Source organism: Mobula birostris, chromosome 19 (genome assembly GCF_030028105.1).
Source record: "Mobula birostris isolate sMobBir1 chromosome 19, sMobBir1.hap1, whole genome shotgun sequence".
Lineage (NCBI taxonomy): Eukaryota > Metazoa > Chordata > Chondrichthyes > Myliobatiformes > Myliobatidae > Mobula > Mobula birostris.
In genome coordinates this window covers 22,068,780-22,087,495 of record NC_092388.1, presented here as the reverse complement: position 1 = coordinate 22,087,495, position 18,716 = coordinate 22,068,780, and the positions used below count along the sequence as shown (strand labels likewise).

General features: G+C 38.0%; 1 protein-coding gene across 3 annotated transcripts in view; it reads left to right on the top strand.

Moving 5' to 3' along the window:
- The window catches only part of LOC140212479 (zinc finger CCHC domain-containing protein 2-like), a 59,572-nt gene that overhangs the window by 26,732 nt on the left and 14,124 nt on the right, over positions 1-18,716 (top strand). For 2 of the 3 annotated variants that reach the window (XM_072283332.1, XM_072283330.1), the window contains exons 5-11: positions 778-890; positions 4,494-4,585; positions 6,969-7,013; positions 11,733-11,787; positions 12,263-12,395; positions 16,518-16,582; positions 16,943-17,040. In XM_072283332.1, the coding sequence (XP_072139433.1) occupies positions 778-890; positions 4,494-4,585; positions 6,969-7,013; positions 11,733-11,787; positions 12,263-12,395; positions 16,518-16,582; positions 16,943-17,040 (601 nt within the window). The remainder of the gene's footprint in view (positions 1-777; positions 891-4,493; positions 4,586-6,968; positions 7,014-11,732; positions 11,788-12,262; positions 12,396-16,517; positions 16,583-16,942; positions 17,041-18,716) is intronic. The other variant, XM_072283331.1, reaches the window with a different exon arrangement.

The following is an 18,716-nucleotide window of genomic DNA, read 5'->3' as shown; positions in this document are numbered from 1 at the left end:
AATAATTTCCCTAGATGTTTGTTGTCAGGCTTATCAACCAATTATCTGCCCTCCAGCAATATTTGCATAAGACTTTAAATCAGATTTAAATAGGCACTTTTGGTTGTAATACAATCTGCTAAGAGGAGATTGTGTTAAATTTGAGTCAGATCTGTTTTGTTTCTTTCTATTGCAGTAGCAATTAAGTTAGTGGATGAATTGATTCAGAGAAGTTAGTTTGAAGCTAACCATGACAGCTGGGGAATCTGTATTAGTATTCAGTAAAAGTATTTGGAATTGAGAAGAAAACTTAATCTCAGCAACAATGACCATAAATCTACTGAATTGAGGTGAAGCGGGTGTAGTTTATTACCATCTTTCAGAGAAAGAGATCTGTCCTCCTTACCTGGCCTAGTCTTATCGACTGCACACCCACCCATCACTATATTTGGCTGTTAACTTCAATCTAAGGACTGTTAGTGATAGAAATTAAAATGACCCCAATTCTTGAAATGTGGATATCCTTTTAAAAAGTACTTTTTTTAAAAAAGAGAGCTTGGTTCCTGAAATATTGCTGATCATCTGTTGGAAGTTAAATATTCAATATTTGTATAACAATTCTAACTATGTGGATATTAATAATCAAGTAGTTACTGGGTCTGTAATTTGTATTTGCAATTAACATTGATATCACTTTTATTAGGATGTTTGGGAGTTATGTTGTGAGTTGGAAAAAGTGAATTATGAAGTCCTCACTTGATGTTTTTTGATTCTGCAATTTTTTTTCTTTCCATGAAGCTTCCCAAGGATCTTTCCATTGATACTTCTGGCAAGACTGTTTTGCGGGTATTCAGTCACAGTTCCCAGACAAGAGAAGACAGAAAGAACTCTGAGTTAGAGTCACTTGTAAGGTAGTTACTGACAGTTTTTTTTGATGTTTCCTCTGTTTAGGTATAACCATTTCTGTTCTACTTTGAGAATACCTATCTAAAGTTAGTTTTTCATTTAAATGACCAAAAATCAAAACTGTAGGAAAATAAAAAGCTTTATGGAAATCAAAGGAACCATTCAAGGTATTTTCTTGTTTTGCAATTGTTTCTGCCCTTTTTTGTTATTTCACTCTTCAACCCCAGCAGAACATGATAAATTTTCTTTCTGTTCCTTCAGCAAAGTCTATTTTATTGCTGCTTGTCTTTGAGGTCCCTCGTGCAATAGTAGCTCATTTTTTAGTATCCCATTTCTATTCCTCATCTTCATTGATTAGATTTTGTTTATTTTTTGCTGTTCTTCAGTTTTGTTTTCTTTTCGACCTTTAGTTTTGTCCTCTGGACTTAAATTATTCTGTCTGTCCCTCTGAACCCTAATCTTTCACAGCATTTCACTTTGCTTGTGTATAATTCTAATTTGCACACTGAAAATTAATAATGATACCTTCCTCCCCATTCTCTTCATTGTTGATCCCCTATTGGATTGGTTCAATTGCTGGGTTATTTGCCTTACTGTGGGTGTATTTTCTTAAACATGAAACCCCCTGGTTTCCTTGGTTGCATAAAGTCTAAGGAAGACAACCTCCGACCCTGCCAAACTTGTGAGATTGAAGCACTGTCCCATCCCAAACCCATTTGTGTGGATGCTGTGTAATTTGCTACCCTGTTACACATTAGTGCCATGAAATAACACTCAGTACACTGCATACGATTAAAAGATTATATTTATGAATCTTAATTCGACTAAAGGGTTAGTAAAGAAAAGGACCAAAAAAGGAAGAAAAGGGCCTATTGTAATTGAACAGTCAAATGTGCACAAGTTGGAGCTCAAAGTTTGTCCATCGGCACTGATCCTCAATTGATCTCGCCCCAGGCTTTGTCGACTCACGGTCCTGCTCCAAGTCGAATCCTACGACTTCTGTCCTGTGTCTTCCTTTTTCATCTCCTCTCGAGCAAAAGCTCCAAGCCCAACCTTAGTGTCCCTCACCAGAAAAACCTTCCCTTAATTCAACCATCCTAATTGGTTGGCATACATTTCTCCTCATCTCTTATCTTCAACAATAACCCAAACAAGCTATAAACAGAACAGACTGCTCTTACAGAACTGCTAAATGAAATACATACAGCATAATGGTAAAAATATGAGCCTGGGCATTACAGACACGGGAAGCATTTCAACTTCAAATTTTAGAACATCACTCCAACTTCACCCTTGCCATTTTCCCAAAGAACAAAAGGTTCAGGTAGTTAACATTATGCTGAATATCTTCACCGTTTTACTTTTATTTCAGGCTAGAGTATTTCCCTAATTGTTTTTGAACAAGAAAATATTTCCAGCAAGAATCCAATTGAGGACTTAAACAAGTGCCCATAAATAAATGCCTGCCTATACAATTCTGGACCGTCTTTAAAATCCATGTAAATTGAAGTTTTTTATCTGATGTTTGGAAATCTTAAAAAGTGCAATAAATTATTTAAAATGCAAACAGGATCTTTAAGTGATTAAACATCAAGCTATCAGGATCTTTAAGTGATTAAACATCAAGCTAATGATGAATTTTCAAAAGAAAACCTTGAGTTTTCTGTCTTCAGAGGTACAATCGCATCAGTTGTGTTTCTGTATTCTGCATTATTAGTTTATCGTAGATTGACTGCTGGCTATGATAAACTAATAATGCAGACTTACAAGGATATTAAGAAACTGCTGACACTGGGCTGAAAAATACATAGTATGTGGAACTGGCTATCTAACATGGGTCTCCTGATTGTAATTGCAGCATGGACAATTAAATCTTTACAACTCCTCCATACTTTGTCCTTCTAATATATTTCAGTCCGGTTTTCTTACCTGATTTCTCATTTCTCTCGATATCCTTCTCCTTTTTTCTATGGCATGACTGTCATGAAGCTTTGTTGTAGTTTGTTCTAACCTGATCCTTGTTACATTCACTCATCAGTGCTTTTGTAGATAATCTCAGTAAATATAAAATCTTATTGATGGTATTTCTACTTAAAACATTACTTTAGTCTGTTTCATTCACCAGAATTTTAGGAGACCGTTCACCCTATTTTATAGGTTTAGTTCAGAATCAATACATAAAATTCCAGTCTATCTGTTCCTCATGGCCCTGCAAATTAATCAGCCTGTGCATCTTTATTAGTTTAGTTCACATTCAAAGTTGTTATTGTGGAAGAAAAACATTTTGACAAATTGGGCACCATCTGTACAGAGAGAAATCATGCTACTACTGTCAGCATCAACTGTGCTTTCTTGTGCTTTCTGCTTTCCTGGATGCTGCTTGATGTGCTATTTAAAGATTTGCATTATCTGAAAGAAAATTGCATTTCTATGGTGTATTTTGTGTTCTTTTCAAGATATTCCAAAGCAGTTTACAAGCGAATGAAGTATTTAAAGTATAATCACTGCTACAATTAGGGAATGTTGCTGCTAGTCAGTTCACAGGAGACTTTTTACCAAAAAAAAAGATAATTTGTCGCCTTTTCAGAATGGTGCCATGGAATTCTGTATAGCCAATTTCAGTGTTGAGTTTGGGGCTAGCTCATCTGAAAGTCAGCATCTCCAAAAGGGTCTGGAATGCTTTTGTTGCAAAAGCATTCAGAGTGAATTTGATCTGCAACTTTCTGACTCTTGAGACCAGAGTGTTACAAACTATGCTACTGTAGCAGTGTGCTACACGCAGTGCTAGAATAACCACACGGAGTCGGTGAGTTAGAGTTGCGATGAAAGAGACTTATTCAAACCGTGGCCTGCTTTAAAGCCTTCCCGTTCCCGCCCTCCCTGGGGCGGGACTGCTGTGGGGAATGCATATTCCCAGACCCTTTCTGCGCGCGGGATTTTCCCCCTGCTGGTGAAGATGGCCTGGCGCCCTTTCTGGGGCCGGCCCTCTGCCTGCGCGTGCTGTTGTGAGCCGGTTTGTGTGTGCCAGAAAGTGGGTTGCCACACTACCCTGTTTTGCTTTCATAATTTACTCAGTGACCCAGGTGAATGGAACCAGTTTTAGAGCTGCCTCTTTCTGTGCTCCACAATTTCACCTCTGTTTCTGAGCAGTTCACTTCTGTACTGCTCCTTGGTACTCATTTATCCTTCTAGTCATGTGTCTCTGTTCTCTAGAGCAAAATTAAATGAAATTGTAGGACTTTAAAACTTTGCATTGTTCTCGATTGCTTTGGATCGCAAGAGCAAACTACCTTGTTTATTTTCTTTTAATCTAAGCAAAATATAAACGTATCTTTAATGATCAGACTTTAATACATATTAGCTGAACCCTTTACTGTATGAGTGGAGTTTATTTGGAAAAACACTATATACGTGGTGTCAAATGGGAGTTGGTTTAGATTCTTGTTCTTTATAATTTTACTTAGTCACTTCTCAGCAGATTTAAATTGACTTTGTTATTACTATGGAATATTGATTTTTTTTTAATCGTCTTTTGCTTCTGGTGTGGATGTTGCTCCGCTCTTGTCTAGTGCAAAGAGTGAAGTTATTTCTTGATCTTTATCCATTAGGCAACTCTTCTTGTCACCACCTCGTTCCTTCTTAAGAAGTGAACACGTTCATGAATTCTTTGGGAAGTCTTCCGACCATAGTCAGTATCACAGTAAGTAATCAGTGTTGTGCAAGGTTTATGGAATCATTGACGTGTGTGCATTCTTCAACTGTTTTCTTGCAGAAACATCTTCATAGGGTTTTTAATCTTGAGCTGCCTCCTGGATATAACTCAGTCTTTTTTTAAAAAAAAACACCGGGAACCTGAAGAACCATAATGCTAGAAATGTTTGAGTCAGACAGACTCTGGAAAGAGAATATATTAACATTTCAGCTCTAACTCTTTCAACTCAGGGAAAAACATGTTAGAATATCAAAAGAAATGGTAATGATTGGCACTGCAATTGCAAATGGGGATTTAAATGATCTGAAAGCACATAACTGTATTGAGCTTTTTACATATAAGTTGTGCATTGGAAGCCTTCTGAGTCTGTTCTGCCATTTAATTTAATAAGGTTGTGGTTAAAATGATCAACGTTATACCATTGTCTGTTGTAGATACCCTCCCATGTCCTTATCAAGACGGTCTACCTCTAAGTTCAAAATATTCAAATACTGTTTGCACTGCACTTTGAGGAAGGGTTCTAAGCACTGACTGCGCACAAAAAAAATTTCTCATCTATTTTAAATGGGCCACTCCTCATTCTGCCATGGGAATATGGGGAAAAATTCCAGTTTCTTTCACAAGAGAAGATATCCTCTTTTCTGAACTTTAGCCTAGTCTGTCTAACCTTTTCTTTAAAACCAACTTCCAGTTCTACAATCAGTCTAATAAACATCTGAACTGCTTTCAGCACTCTAACCCTTCCTGAAATAGGAAGACCAATATTATAGGCATTACTCTAAATGTGGTCTCACCAATGCCTTATGAAATGCAACCTCCCTGTTTCTGTATTCAATCCTTCTAGCAATAAACAGTAACTTTGTGTTGGCATTCTTAATTATTTGCTTTAACCTGCAAATTAGCCGTTTGTTAATGATCCACTCAGTCACTGAAATCCCTCTACAAATCTCTCATGACTGAAATGATTGTTTACCTTTTTCCTGCCAAAATCAATGATTTCACATTTTACAGCATTATTCTTCATTTGCCAATTCTTTGCAATTCACTTAACCTACCTATGTACCTTTTGTCATAGTGTGTGCTCCTTTTCGCAGGTTATTTTCCCACCATGAAATTTTTCAAATTTGGCTACCATACATGCAGTACTTTCATCCAAATGATTTGTATAAATGGCAAAATAAATGTATACCCCAACAATGATCCTTGTGCCACATACTGATTACGTGTTAACCATTTAGAGAAAGGTCCATTTTTGTTAACTTCCTTTCTGTTCATGCCAATGCTATCACTTGCATCATGAGCTTCAATCTCTACCATAACCTCTAATGCTGTACTGTATCAAAAGCCTTCTGTAAATCTAAGCATATTACATCTACGCTTTTGACACAACATGCATGATTTTTTTTCTGGAAACGCCAATGTGAAATGTGACTTTGGATCTTTAATTTCCAATAATTAGTATCAATTCTTCGTAAACTGGCCTGTTTACCTCAATGTTTAGTTTTGATGAAAGCGGAGGCATGGAGTAATAGAGAGGGAAATCACAGAAAACTGAACACATTGATTAATATATGGCTGTATAATGATTGGGTGGAAAATAGGTGTGTGAGATTGAAATTAATTTAAATCTAAGGCTAAAGGTTTTGTTAGCAGAGGTACAGTATTAAGGGATATATGACCATTATTGGTCATGATCTCTGAAAATGCTAAAAGCGCTCAGTAGGCCATGCAGCATCTGCAGATTTACTGGATAACAATGGGTCAGGCTCGGCATTTTCAGACTTTTATTTTGAATATTGAACTTCTGCAGTTTTTTTGCGTTTCAGTCGTGATCATGATGAGTGGTTGAATTGGGTAGAGTGGCTGATCAGTTACTCCTTTTCCCATGAGTCAGATGTAGGAATTCCAAGGTTATTTTTGTAAAAGATTACAGAAGTGGAGATAGACACTGGGGCTGGAGATTTAAATACCAAGAATTGGAATGTTCTAGTTTTGGCTCTAATGGGTGGGGCTGTAGAATTGGTTTGGAATAGTTGGATATAATAGTGATTAACAAAGATGGTTTCAATAGCAATTGAACTGAGTTGGGTTAGAGAAATGGTCTTGTCTCATAAAGAGAAAATATCTGATGTTGAAGGGTCCTTGAGGCTTTTCAAACTCTCAAAAAAAAGTTTGTGAAGAAAGAAAACGCTCTCATGAGGGCAAGTAACTTGAAGCTATTTCACTGCAGCCTGATGAGGCCTTTTATAGTCTTTGCATAGTTAGGTTGATAATGTTCACTGAATAACGAAGATTTGGGTTTTGTTGTTTACATTGCCTCATACTTTTGCAGCAGATTTACAGCCAGTGTTAAAATTGTCTAAATCTGCAGAGCACTTCAAAGAAGACAGTTCTGAAGCTTCCAGTCAGGAAGAAGGTACATGTCTTTGCATTCTGTGCTTGTGCTTTTTAACATTGATCCTGTTAATTGAGTACGACACCTGTAGAGCTGAATGGGTATTTCAACTAGTTTCTTCAAGGGCATTAACAATGCAAGCATTGTTAAATTCCAGCGTGCCAGAATATATAATGTCGACAATGAATAGTTTGGAGAAACCACGTCATTTCAAAGTTAATTACAATTGCTTTAATTGGATTGTGAAGCCCTTGATCTGGAAAGGTCACCAACTAGAATATAAGCATTGAAATGTGGACTGCTTATTTCCAGTTAATTGCTACTGTCAAAACAAAATATGTTTGAACACTTTTTAAAATGTTCATATGGAATAAGTTCCACCGATTTCAATCTTGGGTGAGATGGAATCACAGATATGGCAACTTAAATGTAGAAATTAAACAGAAAACTCTTTAGGTTTCTTGTGTGATGGCTAAAAGAGCATTCTAATTTCATTTCACTTCCCAGATCTATCTGTAGTTTTGTAGATTGACGCATCAAATGTAATGATGTCTTGTGTCTCTGCCACTTTTTCAGACAATGAGTCAAAGACGTTCATCACTGCTTGAATGAATTTTTTTTGTTGCATTCTTGTCTGATTCTTTGGAAATCACTTTAAATCAGTGTTTTCTAGTTATTGGCCTTTCTTTTGGGGAAAATGGGTCCTTCATATTTTCTAGACTCATATGTAAGTGTATTTGGAATTGGTCTATTATTGTCACATTTACTGATTTTCAGTGGAAAGCTTGTCTTGCATAATGCTCATACAGATCAATTGATTGCATAAATGCATTGAAATATTATAAATTAAAACAATAATAGAACATAATGAAGTGCAACAGCTACAGAGGAATTGTATTATAACAGCAGGATAGAAACTGCCCTTGAGTGTGGCAGTACATGCTGTAAGCTTGTATCTTCTGCCCAGTGGGAGAGGGCAGAAGAGGGAATATCAGAATCAAGTTTATTATCACTGATGTACTCTATGAAGTTTGTTTTACAGCAACAGTACAATGCAAGATATTACCTTAGCTACAAAAATAAGTAGTACAAAGATGAAAAATGAGGTAGTGTTTATAGGTTCGTGCATTGTTTGGAAATCTGATGACAGGGGAAGAAGCTTTTCTTAAAACATTGATTGTGGGTTTTAAGATTCTTTTACCTCCTCCATGATATGGCAAAGAAGAAATATCTGAGATGGTGAACACCTTTAATGAAGATGCTGCCTTCTTGAAGAACCAACTCTTGAAGATGTCATCAATGGAAGGAAGGATGGGGTTGTGTCCATGCTGGACTTGGTTGAGCCTACAGCCCTCTGCATCCCCTTGTGATCTTGTGCATTGGAGGCTCCACATCAGGCTACGATACAATCAGTAATAGTGCTCTCCACCATACATCAGTAGAAATTTTCAGGAGTCTGGTGACATACCAAATCTCCTCCATCTCCTCATGAAGTAGAGCTGCTGATGTGCTGCCTTTGTGATTGCATTAGGGTGTCAACGGTTCGGCAAATCAATCCTGGGCCCAACACAAAGGAACTTGAAGGTGCTCACTCTTTCCATCACTGACCTTTCTGAGGGCTGGTGTGCATTCTCCCAACTTCCCTCTCCTGAAGTCCACAATCAATTCCTTGATCTTCCTGTCACCGAGTAAGAGACTATTGTTGTGACACCACTCAGCCAATCAGTCTCATTATTGTATACCTCTTTGTTGCCTGGGATGGTGAGGTTTTTGATTATGCTGCCTGCTTTGCTGAGGGATTGAGTCCATGGAGGGGTGACTGGTTTCTGTAATGTTTTGAGCTGTATCCACAACTTCCTGCAGTGTCTTTCAGTCACAGGGCAGTTACCGCACCAAGCCATGATGCATCTGGGTAGGAGCTTTCTATGGTTTGCTTCAAAAATTTCTCAGATTTTGTTGGAGACGGACTAAATTTCTTTAGCCTCCTGATGAAGTAGAATTATTGATTAATTTCCTTGCCTCTGGTGTTAAGAAATGGTTTGTAAGCCTTTGTAGGATGAGGATTTTAGTACAGTAGCAAGACAGTCTTCCAAATTTTTCTCAGGCCTTTGGGAGACCCCATCTAGAGTATTATGTACAATTTTGATATGTCTGCTTAAGAATAACATTACAAAAGTTTGCCAAACTGGTTCCTAGGATGGTGAGACTGAAGTATGAGGATATTAAATAAACAGCTGTGTATTCATTGGAACTCAGAAGAATGAGTGGGAATCTAATTAAAATTTATAAGGTCTTGACAGAGCTAGACAGTTGGATGTGGGGAGAAAGTTTCTCTTGTGTATCCAGAGCCAATAATCACAATAATCATTGTCTCTGGTTACATAACAAATGATTTACAACAGGTTGGAGGTGAAACTTTGTCAAAATGTGGTAAGTATATGGAATTTTCCTTTGCAGAGGGTCGTGGAGGTAAAACTGCTGAATATTTGAAACTTATGTAGATTCAATGACATGAAGCGGAATTGGGAAAGGGTAGGAATATCTAATTGGGATAGATGATCAGCCATGAATCTATTGAATGGTGAGCAGGCATGACAGGCTGAATGGGTTGCTCATTTTGTTTCTCTTACGTCTCAATTAAGTCAGTTGCCTACATTCTACAGAGATGCTTACAACTTAGACAGTGTTTCCTCAGAATGAAGATTTGTCACTCCTGAAAGCAACTCATAATCCCTTCCTGTTTGGAGTTTATACATTGTCTTCAATTTAATTATTTAGAGATGGTGCGGAATATGTCCTTATGGCCCAGCGAGCTACGCCACCCAGCAACCCGCTGATTTAACCCTAGCCTAATCAGCACAATTTACGATGACCAATTAACATAATAGCCAATACATGCTTGGACTGTGGGGGGGAAAACCAGAGCACCCATAAGAAATCCATGTCGTCACAGGGAGAGCATACAAACCCCTTACAGATGGTGCTGGAATTGAACTCTGCTCCAAGCTTGAATTACGCTACATTAATTACTACACTACTGTGGTTGCAATGTGTCCCAAAGTAATTTACAGCAGGAGTATCAAATAAAATGTGACATTAGTCAACAAAAGTATGTTAGGCAGACAAGGAAAAGCCTGATGTGGTTTGTAAAGAGCCTCTTGAGGCAGGGAAAAAAGATGAGGGTATTCTAGAAATTTCACTAAAGATGAAGCTGTTGATGAAAACATGGGTGCATTGGGAATGATCAAGAAGTTGAAATTTGAGATGTGGAAACTCTTATGGGACATAGGCCAGAGGAGATGGAGAGGAATGATCAAAATGAGATTTGAACACAAGGGTGCAAACTTTCCAAATTAAAGACATTTAACTGGGAGCCAATGTGTCAGGAAGGAAGCTTGATGACTAAGTGGAAATGAGGGTAATTTAGGCGAAGACCTGTAGGGGTTTGTGCAGGGAACAGAATGGAGTTTAAAGATATATAACATTTTCAGAGTCAGATGAACAGATGTGTCATGATTAGAATGGAAGTGGGTCGTTGTAATGGTACCATGGATCTGTGGCCTGGAGTTCTTGGAGTTCAACTTGACACCAATTGTGTAACGCAAACACGAGGAATTCTGCAGATGCTGGAAATTCAAGCTACACACATCAAAGTTGCTAGTGAACGTCCTGACGAAGGGTCTCTGCCCGAAATGTCGACTGTACCTCTTTCTAGGGATGCTGCCTGGCCTGCTGCGTTCACCAGCAACTTTGACCAATTGTGTAAATTGTTTATTTCGGATGCAGACCCGGGAAAAAGGAAAATTGTTAACTAGCTGGTTGGAAAATAGGAATTACTAAATGTTAGTGGTTAGATAGAAGAGTATGTAATGTGTATCTGTGGAAACGGCTTTTCAATTTTTTGAATACCAATACATAAGGTGTAGATGGCGAAGGCACATTGTGACGAATTCTGTGCCTTATTCAGTCTCCCATAGATAAATAGTTGCCCATACAACATTCCTTGTGTTAGCCCTTCACCTTCCACTTTCTCCCCACCGCCCCCCCCAATAAATCTCTAATTTAATACAATTGAAATTAATGTTATGTCACTTTTGGATAGAGCACTAATCAAGGTAATGAATTTAATTTAGTGGAGCAGAAATTGCTACTCTAATGTGATTTTTAAAGTAGAAATGGTGCTTAATTTGATCAATTGGTAATGATGCTGCGTGAATACAGTTGTATATTCAGATCGTTTTAAAAGCTTTATTGATTTATTGTGTTGAACATATCTTGTAAAACTATGAGCTGACTAAAACAACTCGGCAGTATTGACACCACATTTTAGTGGATATGTTGGCAGCTAATTTATTAAATTGTTGATAATATTTAGTGTATTTAAAGTCTGCCTGACATTGTGAAGCCACAACTCAAGTGTTCTTACCATGCATTTTTGCCATTCCAGAGGCTTATTAAGTCTCTGTCCTCATCAATGTAGTCCATACCCGTTGGTTATATCTTGTCCTGAATTTCCAATCCTTTGAAGAGATTTTGTGGATGAAACACTGAGAAATGTAACTTGGGATTTTATTTTTGAACAGGAAAGTGAAATTTAAAGCTATATAGGAAATTGTATTTGTGATGCTGGAAAGTATCTCAAAATTGAGTGTGGGGAAATTACCCCTTTCAGTAATAACTACTTTTGAGAGAGAAAAGATTGGACCTTAATTTTAAGTAGGATTTTAAATATTTTTTTAGATGGAAAGCAGCAAACGATTCATTACAAAAACATGGGGAAAGCTAGAGGCTGCAGGTAAGACCAGTAACTTTCTTGATTATGTAGTAATTGTTTGGTGTAGAAATGCAAACCACTACTGGTGGCTTTGCAATTCAAAAGAAAGTTTGAGAAATCTACATTCATTTCTATTTTAAACATGCAAATACAATGCCATATTTAATCTTGCTTTTTTAACATTAAAGTACTGCTTCCAAGTTCTTTGTGAAGTTGGTCTATGATATTAAAACCTTCACCTTTTAATGTGCGAGGTTGCTTTTCAAATTTATTCTTGAATTCCTAGATTGAAGCAGAATTGTGAAGGAATGAGAAAATTAACTTGTTTTCAAAATGGCGGATTATATTTAGTTTTAATGCTGTATACGCCTACTGTCTACTACATGGGTTAATGGGGGAGAACGTTGGCTGTGAATACTGTTTCTGGTCATGCTTCAAAAGATTATCACTTCATTATGGTGTGCTTCCCCGAACTGTTTTTCCTTTCTATTTACAGTGTCCCTAGTGTTAAATCTCCAGGAGCCGGAGTAGGTTTACAGCACTCGGAACAGAACGGTGCACTGGACTGGAGGAAGAGGAGCTACAGCACAAAACACAGCACTGAGCACTGTACAGCTATGATGGAGCATGTAGGTGTGAAATTTTGTTTGCTTTAATCTTATTGCTCTTGTCAAACGTCTTGAACTCTTGACACCTCAAGGGTCTTGATTTTTAAAATTACTATCCATCCTTTGCGCTTTCTCTTCTGTTTTTCTCTGCTTTTTGATTTTACATTAAGTGTTACTGTTCAAGCCAGGAGTTACCCAACCTGGAGTCCACGGACCTCTTGCTTAATGGTATTGGTCCATGGTGTACAAATGTTTGGGAACTCCTGTTTTCTCTTGCAGCACTGCTGTGTCTGGCCCCTAAAGACTCCCATAGTCTAATTAGTTCTGATTTCTGTTTTTAAGTATTTTCTTCCAAGAGGAGGAACACATGGACTTTCCTTTATCTAGTAGAGCTGTGAGTTTCGTGCTCTTTCAGCCTTAACCTTAATTCAACTGTTTGAATCTGATTAACTTGCCACAATCATAAAATCTTAAATAGTGACCAACTTTAGAAAATCCCTGAGCTTTATTCTTCCCCCACCCTGAACCTCTGACTTAAAAAAAAAAAAATTTAAAAAAAAGTATTGGGTTGGACTGGTTATTTTGTAAATATTGTTTCCCACTTTAACATTCACTGATCTCCCTCAGCATCGCTGGCTTTTTTGACATCTAGTTTTGCCAATAATGTCAGAAGTTATTAAACATAATATTAATTATTGTACCTCCTCCTCCTCCTCGTCAGAGCAAGCAATTCTGATCTCTAGTGAAAGTTATAATAGGAAATCTCTGGCAATGGATTGGTTAGGGAGTTTCTGCCAGCATCTGCCCTATACTTGCCAAAACCCTGAGCTGGCAGCGTAAGGACTAACTAATATGCAGTACATTGTCAATCTTCGGTCTCTGTTGAAATGAAATTAAAACTGTTCCAGCATGCTTCACCATAATTTGGATTGAGAACTATTGTTCAGTGTGTAATGGTTCTGACTTATTTTCCATTAAGTCCCTAAAATAAATGCTCTTGAAGCTTTTTTGGAATTTACAATGTTTTGATGTTTGAAATTAGTACCTTATGTTAAGAAAGCTTGACTGGCGAGATTTCAGTACAGAGTTCTTCAAAGTTGAATTTTCCGTCTCTTGCCTCACTAGCTTGAATTACATGCTGTTTATCAGTAGGTATGTTGGGATTTTTGGAGGGATTGTGCAGGTAGTTCATTAAAGGAAATATGGATAAACTGAGAATCCTCAAATTTAATGGAAATTTGGTTGGAATTCTGTGGTTGAGTTAATTGTTGGTTTGGTAGATCGGGAACTTGGAATACTTTTCATTTGTTTTCCTGGACTTTAGTTCACCTTGCCAAAAGCTACTGTCATTTGTGTAGCTTGAATTGAATTGATTTTATTTCTTACATCCTTCACATGCATGAGGAGTAAAAATCTTTACGTTATGTCTCTGTCTAAATGTGCAATCATGGTAATTTATAATAATTTATAATAGAACAGTCAATGTAATATAGAGTACACTCAGATCAGCGTGAGTTAATCAGTCTGATGGCCTGGTGAAAGAAGCTGTCCCAGAGCCTGTTGGTCCTGGCTTTTATGCTGCAGTACTGTTTCCTGGACGGTAGCGGCTGGAATAGATTGTGGTTGGGGTGACTTGAGTCCCCAATGATCCTACAGGCCCTTTTTACGCATTTGTCCTTGTAAATGTCCTGAATCATGGGAAGTTCACAACAGCTGATGCGTTGGGCTATCCGCACCACTCTCTGCAGAGTCCTGCGATTAAAGAGGTACAGTTTCCATACCAGGCAGTGATGTAGCCGGTCAGGATGCTCTCAATCGTGCCCCTGTAGAAAGTTCTTAGGATTTGGAGGCCCACACCAAACGTTCTCAACCGTTTGAGGCGCTGTTGTGCCTTTTTCACCACACATCTGGTGTGTACAGACGTGAGGTCCTCGGTGATGTGGATGCTGAGGAACTTAAAGCTGTTTACCCTCTCATCCCCAAATCCATTGATGTCAATAGGGGTTAGCCTGTCTCCATTCCTCCTGTAATCCACAACCAGCTCCTTTGTTTTTGCGACATAGAGGTAAATAAGGAGACTAGTGAATCTTGGTAAATTGTACAGTTTTGAAACTATATTTAATGTGCACAGCAACACACACAAGTTGCTGGAGGAACTCGGCAAGCCTGGCAGCATCTATGAAAAAGAGTAAAACAGTCGATGCTTCTCGCTGAGACCCTTCATCGGGACTGGAGATTTTCTCGTGTTTGTGATTCTATGTTTTATGTGGCTGGAAGAAGGGACTTGGAAGATGCAGGATGTGAACACTGGACAAACATGCAACTGGTAACTCTGGGGCTGAGAGGTGAACTTCACTGAAGGCACTATAACAGAAGCTGTGTGTTTTTTGGAATAGCATGCAGAGCAGAGATGAGGAATAACTTGGTTACAGTACAAGTATGATTGTGATGTATGTGCAAGCATCTGATGAAGGCCATGACACCACAAGTGAAATGGTGTTGATCATAGTTGGGAGAAAAAGTCAAAGGTACCAGCAGAGATGTTTGAACTGTCTGAGAAAACAAGTAAGGAAGGGGCCTGAAGAGATCTTGGCTAGTGTATTTAATGCTATTCTGTCGCTAAGTAAATACAAAATGTAATTTGCTGCAGGTAATTATGATGTTATAAGATGTATAATGTTTTAGAATGTATAATGGGGATATTCAGTCAGGATTCACATTTTTGATGTGCAACTGTGTGAATATGTATATGTAAGGATATACCTGGACAATTTCCTTCTGTTAAAAAGTCTGTTGGTGGTCATATCGATTGTTAAAAGGTCAAGTTAGAGTGGATGTGAAGAGGATGTTTCCTTTTGTAGATGAGCAAGCCTCAAAATAGAGGGATTCTATTTAGAAGATAGGTGAGGAATTTCTTTAGCCAGAGTGTGGTGAGTCTGTGGAATTCATTGCTACAGGCGGTTGTGGAGGCCAAGTCAATAGGTGCATTTAAGTTAGAGGTTGATGGTTGTTGGAACAGTTGGCGTGAAAAGTTATGGGGAAAAGGCAGGAGAATGACATTTAGTGGGAAATGGATCAGCCATGATGAAATAGCGGAGCAGACTCAATGGGCTGAATGGCCTAATTCTGCTTCTATGTCTTACAAGATTGAAAAGTGGACTGTAGGACACAGGACATAGGAGCAGAGTTTGGGTATTTGACCTGTTGTGTCTGCTCTGCCATGTGGTCATGGCTGACTTACTGCTGTTAATCCAATAGATAAGTAATTTTTCATCTTTTAATTAGAACTTTAATAATATGGGACGGAGTGGAGATGGTACCAGGATCCTGGCGCCTGTGACTTCCTTCCTCTGTGCCTGTAATAAATTTCTGCTATATTAACATAATAAATTCTTATCTTAAATTCTTGAACCCTGCAAGTAAGTACTCTGGAAAGAATAACTTCCATTATTTATTAGTATATTAATTTTTAAATTGCAAATCTTGTGTCTTGAGAACATAACTAACAATTCACAACATCAGTTATACATTGTCTTATACCATACCTGTATTTACCATTTTGAAAAGGAGTGTGTATTTAAAATATACTGAAACTGCAGGATTAGAGTAATTGGGTATGGTTGGTGTAGACCAAGAAGGCCAAAGGGCCTGATGGTGCTATACAATTCAAAGACTGTATTCTGTAGGTGAGTGTTGGAACTAATGAGTTTTAGGACAAATGGATTACAGGTAAATTGAGTGGGAGAATGGGATCAAACTGATCTGGCATAATCAGTGGGATGAACGACCTTTTATCTGTAGGGTATTATAGAAATATACCTGTTCATATTGAATACTTTTTTAAAACTATCTCCCTAAATGTAACCACCCTCTTCAAAGATTTATGCATATATAGTTTCTTACTCATTCCTGCATTGTCTTAAAACTATGCCATTTAGTTCATAATATACTGCAGAATGTTTTGGGGAAAGGATTATATTTTCTTTAGTTATAAAATAACTTGGATGCTGAAAGCATATGCTGAAATATTGGAGTACAGGATGCACAAAAATGCCATTTTGGTTTGTTTTTCCTATACCTTACTCCATGAGTAAATGTCCAGTGAATACTAATCATGCATTTATTTTTGTTTGACTGCTGTAGTGTTTGACAGAAGATAAAAGAAATACTGCTTCTGGGAGTAAAAAGCTGAACACTCGGATCGATGTGTATGTACTTAAATATCATTTGTAATTAAAACTGTGTTTAAGCATTGAGTGAGGCAAGGAATTAATTTTAACTGAATATCACTGGGAAGGAAAGAGTTGGAAGGCTAAATCGGGAAGAGAAATTAAGTGGTATGTTCCAGTACAACAAAAGTCTTTGCGATCCTTGGGTTGAGAAGCTATGATGTAGCATTAAAATAACAATAACTTAAAGAGCACTTGTCATACAGATGATTCATTATCTTTTTGACTTGTATATGTAAAGGTAGGACTTGAGAAATTTTGAAACAGGCAGCAGGGAGGAAACTGCAGTGGTAGGGGGAAGGTGTTTTTTTTAATTAAATTCTGTTTGCTTTACCACAGCAAAAACAAGGTAGACCGTGGCAATCAAAGGACACCAGTTGGTAATGGCATTCTCAGAATTCCTTCTGTACATCGTATATGGACTGGATCAGGAAAAGGTATAGAAGTCACTTGTTAATAATTTGTCATCCTGTAGTAACTATTAAGGAATAGTTAACTTGAGTCAGCTGCTTGAAAATTTGTTGAACCAAGGAATACAAAACTTGTGGGTTCTGTCTAGGCGCAATGGTTACTGCCTACCAAATGCAGTATTTAGAGTGGAAACTTTAAGTCACTTGGATTTGGTAAGTACAGCAAAGTAATTCAGTTTATTTAATTGTTCATATGTAAAATTAAATTAGAATCAGCATGATAGAGCAATATGAGTATTTCAGCTATTGTGTCTGGGAACTGATGGAATCCATGGTGATTAGCTATAGTGCCTTGAATATGCGTTCAGCCCCCAATCTTTTGTTGACATAAATGAGTATTACAACAGGGATTTTGATCAAATTAACTGAGAATTTTTATTTGTGAATCACATACTCCTTTTCTTCCCCCCACAGTAGAGCCCAAACTTGTAAAGCCTGAAAAACTAAAAATTCGAAAACTGAAATGTCACCAGTTCAAAAGTTTTCACCCCCCCCACCCTGCTCAGTATTTAGTTGAACCATCTCTCAGAGCTATTACCCCCAATATTCTTTATGGATAAGCCTCTATTAGCTTTGCACAATACGATGAAACAAGATTTGCCTATATCTCCTTGCAAAATTGCTCAAGCTGTGCCAGGTTAGTTATGGAGTGGCCGTGGACAGCAGTTTTGAGGTCTTGCCAGAGATGTTCGATCGAGTTAAGGGCATGACTCTGACTGGGCCACTCATGGATATCAATTTTCTTCATTTGAAGCCATTCCATGATTGGTCTGGCAGTGTGTTTTGGGTTGTTGTCCTGCTGAAAATTGACCTTCCTCCCCAGTTTAAGCTTTCTGGCAGAGGCTAGCAGGTTTTTATCCATGATCTCTCTATATTTAGCAGCATTCATCTTTCCATTGATCCTGACAGATTTACAGTCCCTGCTGCTGAAAAGCATCCCCATAGCATGGTTCTACCTCTTTCATACTTTACAATAGGGATTGTGTTACCTGGGTGATGCGCAGTATTAGATTTATGCCACACATACTGCTTAGGTTGAAGTTGAAAAGTTCCACTTCAGTCTTAACTGACCACAATACCTTCCACATCTGTATAGTATCTTCTAAGTGACACATTGCAAAGTCTTTACGGGCAAGGATATGCTGTTCGTTTTTTACTTCGAGCTAGATCGTTCTTGCTACTCTTCTGTAGATACTCTTTTTTTTGCAAGGCCTTAGAGATTGTGCATCTCCTGTTACAGCCATTGACTTCTGCACCTCATTCACTACTGTTGACATCACAGTAGCCTCTCTTACAAGTGCCATTCTTCTCTGGTGACTAAGTTTAGAGAGGTGGCCTGACCCAGCCAGTGTGGCTGTGGTTTCGTATTTTTTCCACTTAGTTATGATGGACTGCACTGAACTCCATGGTATATTCAGTGTCTTTGAGGTGGTTCTTGTACTTTTTCTCAGATTTGTGCATTTCTATAATCATTTCCCTGACTTGTCTTGAATGCTCTTTTATCTCCATTTTGGTTTGGTCTGTTGAAAGTGTACCATACTGTTGGACCTTACTGAGAGAGGGGGTATTTATTCTTATGAATTCATTGAAAACTGGTGATCCTCCAATTTTCTTCATCAACAGATTGGGTGAGTTAGTAGGGT